Genomic DNA, 2,877 nt, shown 5'->3' on the forward strand with positions numbered 1-2,877 from the left:
TTATATTATATTATATTATATTATAATCAGCCTTAATATATGTATCAGCCTATAATATAATATATCAGTCACATCTGAACACATGCCTGTCCTCTGGCATGTGAATAGCCTAAAGGAGGCACTCAGTATTAGCACACAGTTACAGATGTAACATGATTACCAAGGCAAAGTCCATAAAAACATGTTTTGGGTCACTTTAGGGGAAAAAAAAAACCCTAAAATAACCACTATAAATGCAATGTCATTTTTAATGTAGAAGAAAAATCTATTGACAACATGCATTGGTTAGCATGACACAGGCTTAGACTGCATGTTATGCAATAGATATTCATTTGTCAAAGTGCAAATAAAACAAAAAAAAAAGAAAGAAATTTGAAACAATAAACTTGGGTGTTTATGCAGAAGCACAGCAATAATGCCAAAGAGTAAAAGCACAACATCACACCATCAATACCTACAGAAAGTTCTTCCCCTTGAAGCAGTTCTTCAATAACAACCATCTCTCCAAACATTCTGTCCTGTAAAAGACAGAACAAAACAAAAGAAATCCCCAGTGAGCAGATATGAATCCACTGCCTAAATCCTCTCTTCATTTTCTTTTAACAAAAAACAATGTATATGAGAAGTGCCAGCTTGCTTGAATGCCAGTGGGGAAAGCCAATGGAATTTCATTTGGACATAAGGAGGCAACACTGAAATATTCCCTATCAGGCCTGGGAAACAAGGAAAAATGACAATTTGGAGGGGCAGAGAAGTGGAACCCAAGGCTGGAACAGAAGTTCAGTCACAAAAGCTCCCAGCCCTGCCTGGGGCACACAGGAGGAGTCTGAGGAGACCCAGGGAAACTCTTGAATCGAATGAACAATTTCTCCCAAGAATGCTTGCCCCCTGTAGCAGGAATTACAAACTCCTAGAGTACAGAGCACCAGGATTAATTCAGGATTTTTGTACCTGCATAATCTCCTGGACAGCTCTGCAGGCCTCCTCCTTGCTGGCTGCAATGGTCACTTCCCTCCTGGCCGCTGGCCCCCGCACCCGCACCACCCGTGCAGGGAAGTCTGTGCTTTAAGGGAAGCAGAGAGGGGTCAGACATCCCTGCTGCATCCAGGGAAATCTCCCCTTTGCTCCTGGATGCCCCGGACTCTCCCACTGTACCTCCACAATTTCCCCACTTACTCTGAAACACAAGCTACATCCAGAAGTTAAAAAAGAACAAAGCATCACCCTGGTAATGAATGGATTTTAACTTCACCCAGTCACCCCTGGCTTGTGAATATCCAAAAAAAAACATTTTTGAAGGGCTGAATTTCCTGTTTCCTGAAAGAACACCTCACTCTAGTGTCCACACTATGAGTTCTGTTAGGTTAAATCTCCAGTTTAATCTAATAGTTAACCTGTCCAGTATATACCACCCAGGCTCCCTTCTCCCCATCTCTCTGTGCACATCTGGGACAGGGAAATCTCCACTTTGGAGCCCTGCACTTGCTGACAGAGAAGGTGTTGGCCTTGTCTCCGTGTGGCAGCAACATAAACTGAGTGTTCTAACAGAGCAAAACCAGTGAAAAGGTTGGTTTTATTCCCAACCTTTAATAAAAAAACACCTTTTAATAAAAAAACCTTTTAATAAAATAAAAAACCTTTTAATAAAATTTTTTTTCTTATTCAAAACCCCCAGAGATTCCACGAGTGTATCCCACATGGAGCACTTGCCAGCAAGGACAAGGAGTCTGGGAACAGAACCCACAGGCAGAGAAATGGGACTGTTCTCCTTTAGTTATGGATATTTGACCAGAACCTTCCAAATCGTCCTCAGAGAGCGTTTTGCTGGCATCTGTCTGGGTAGAAATGATTCTCAGCCCTTAACTAACAGAAAGATTTGTTGAAATATTTTTCTTTATTATGATATTTTGTCTTGTAAATGGCTTATTGAGCATCCTGAAGGAGCAGATGGAAAAGAAGAAGAGCTGGGAATTCAGAACAGAAAAATCAACGGCTGCAGTTCACAGAATCATGGAATCACAAAAGGTTGGAAGGGACCACCCAGTGCCACCTCTGCCATGGCAGGGATACCTCCCAGTGTCCCCAGTGTCCAGCCTGGCCTTGGGCACTGCCAGGGATGCAGGGGCAGCCCCAGCTGCTCTGGGCACCCTGTGCCAGGGGCTGCCCACCCTGCCAGGGAACAATTCCTCATTGCCAAGATCCCATCCAGCCCTGCCCTCTGGCACTGGCAGCCATTCCCTGGGTGCTGTCCCTGCAGGCCTTGTCCCCAGTCCCTCTGCAGCTCTCCTGGAGCCCCTTCAGGCCCAGGTGAGCACTCCAAGCTCTCCCAGCCTGGCTCCATCAGCTCCACACCCACACCTTCATCAGCTGTGTCTAATTACAGAGCTGATTAATCCAGCAGGAGCTGATGGGTTCCCAGGCCCAGGTGATGGCAGAGGAGCCCCGTGGCAGCAGGTGTACCTGGAGATGAACCTGCAGGCCTCCTGGGGGGTGCTGAAGGCTGCCCAGCGCGCCGTGGGGAGCCCGTGGCGCTGCAGGAAGGCTTTGCTGGAGCTGCTGCTGGAGGCCAGCTGGGCTGCCCTGGCCCCGGGCCCGAAACACCGAACTCCTGCTGCCCGCAGGTCGTCCACAATCCCTGAGCCAAGAAACAGCACAAGCACCAAGGGGGCTCTTCGGGGACATGTGACAAAAGGAGATTCCCATCCATCACCCCTTTGTTACACCCCTCTTTGTCTCTTTAATTCATTCACCTTCTAAATGAGGCTCTGAATATCCACTGACCCTTCTCAGCCTGTGGTTTTAGGGCTCTTTAGCTCTGTACTTAACTGAGCACTCCCACAGTTATCCACCCTAATTTAAAGCAGATTTCAAGGCGCT

General features: G+C 46.9%; 1 protein-coding gene across 1 annotated transcript in view; it reads right to left on the reverse strand.

Annotated features, from left to right (window-relative positions):
* Positions 1-2,877, reverse strand: part of LOC102045650 (trifunctional purine biosynthetic protein adenosine-3-like) — a 39,497-nt gene that overhangs the window by 19,250 nt on the left and 17,370 nt on the right. The window contains exons 5-7 of the mRNA XM_014309814.1: positions 2,461-2,635; positions 952-1,063; positions 459-518 (exon numbers count right to left, since the gene is read on the reverse strand). Of these exons, the coding sequence (XP_014165289.1) occupies positions 459-518; positions 952-1,063; positions 2,461-2,635 (347 nt within the window). The remainder of the gene's footprint in view (positions 1-458; positions 519-951; positions 1,064-2,460; positions 2,636-2,877) is intronic.

This window comes from Geospiza fortis, unplaced genomic scaffold (genome assembly GCF_000277835.1).
Source record: "Geospiza fortis unplaced genomic scaffold, GeoFor_1.0 scaffold96, whole genome shotgun sequence".
NCBI classification, from domain to species: domain Eukaryota; kingdom Metazoa; phylum Chordata; class Aves; order Passeriformes; family Thraupidae; genus Geospiza; species Geospiza fortis.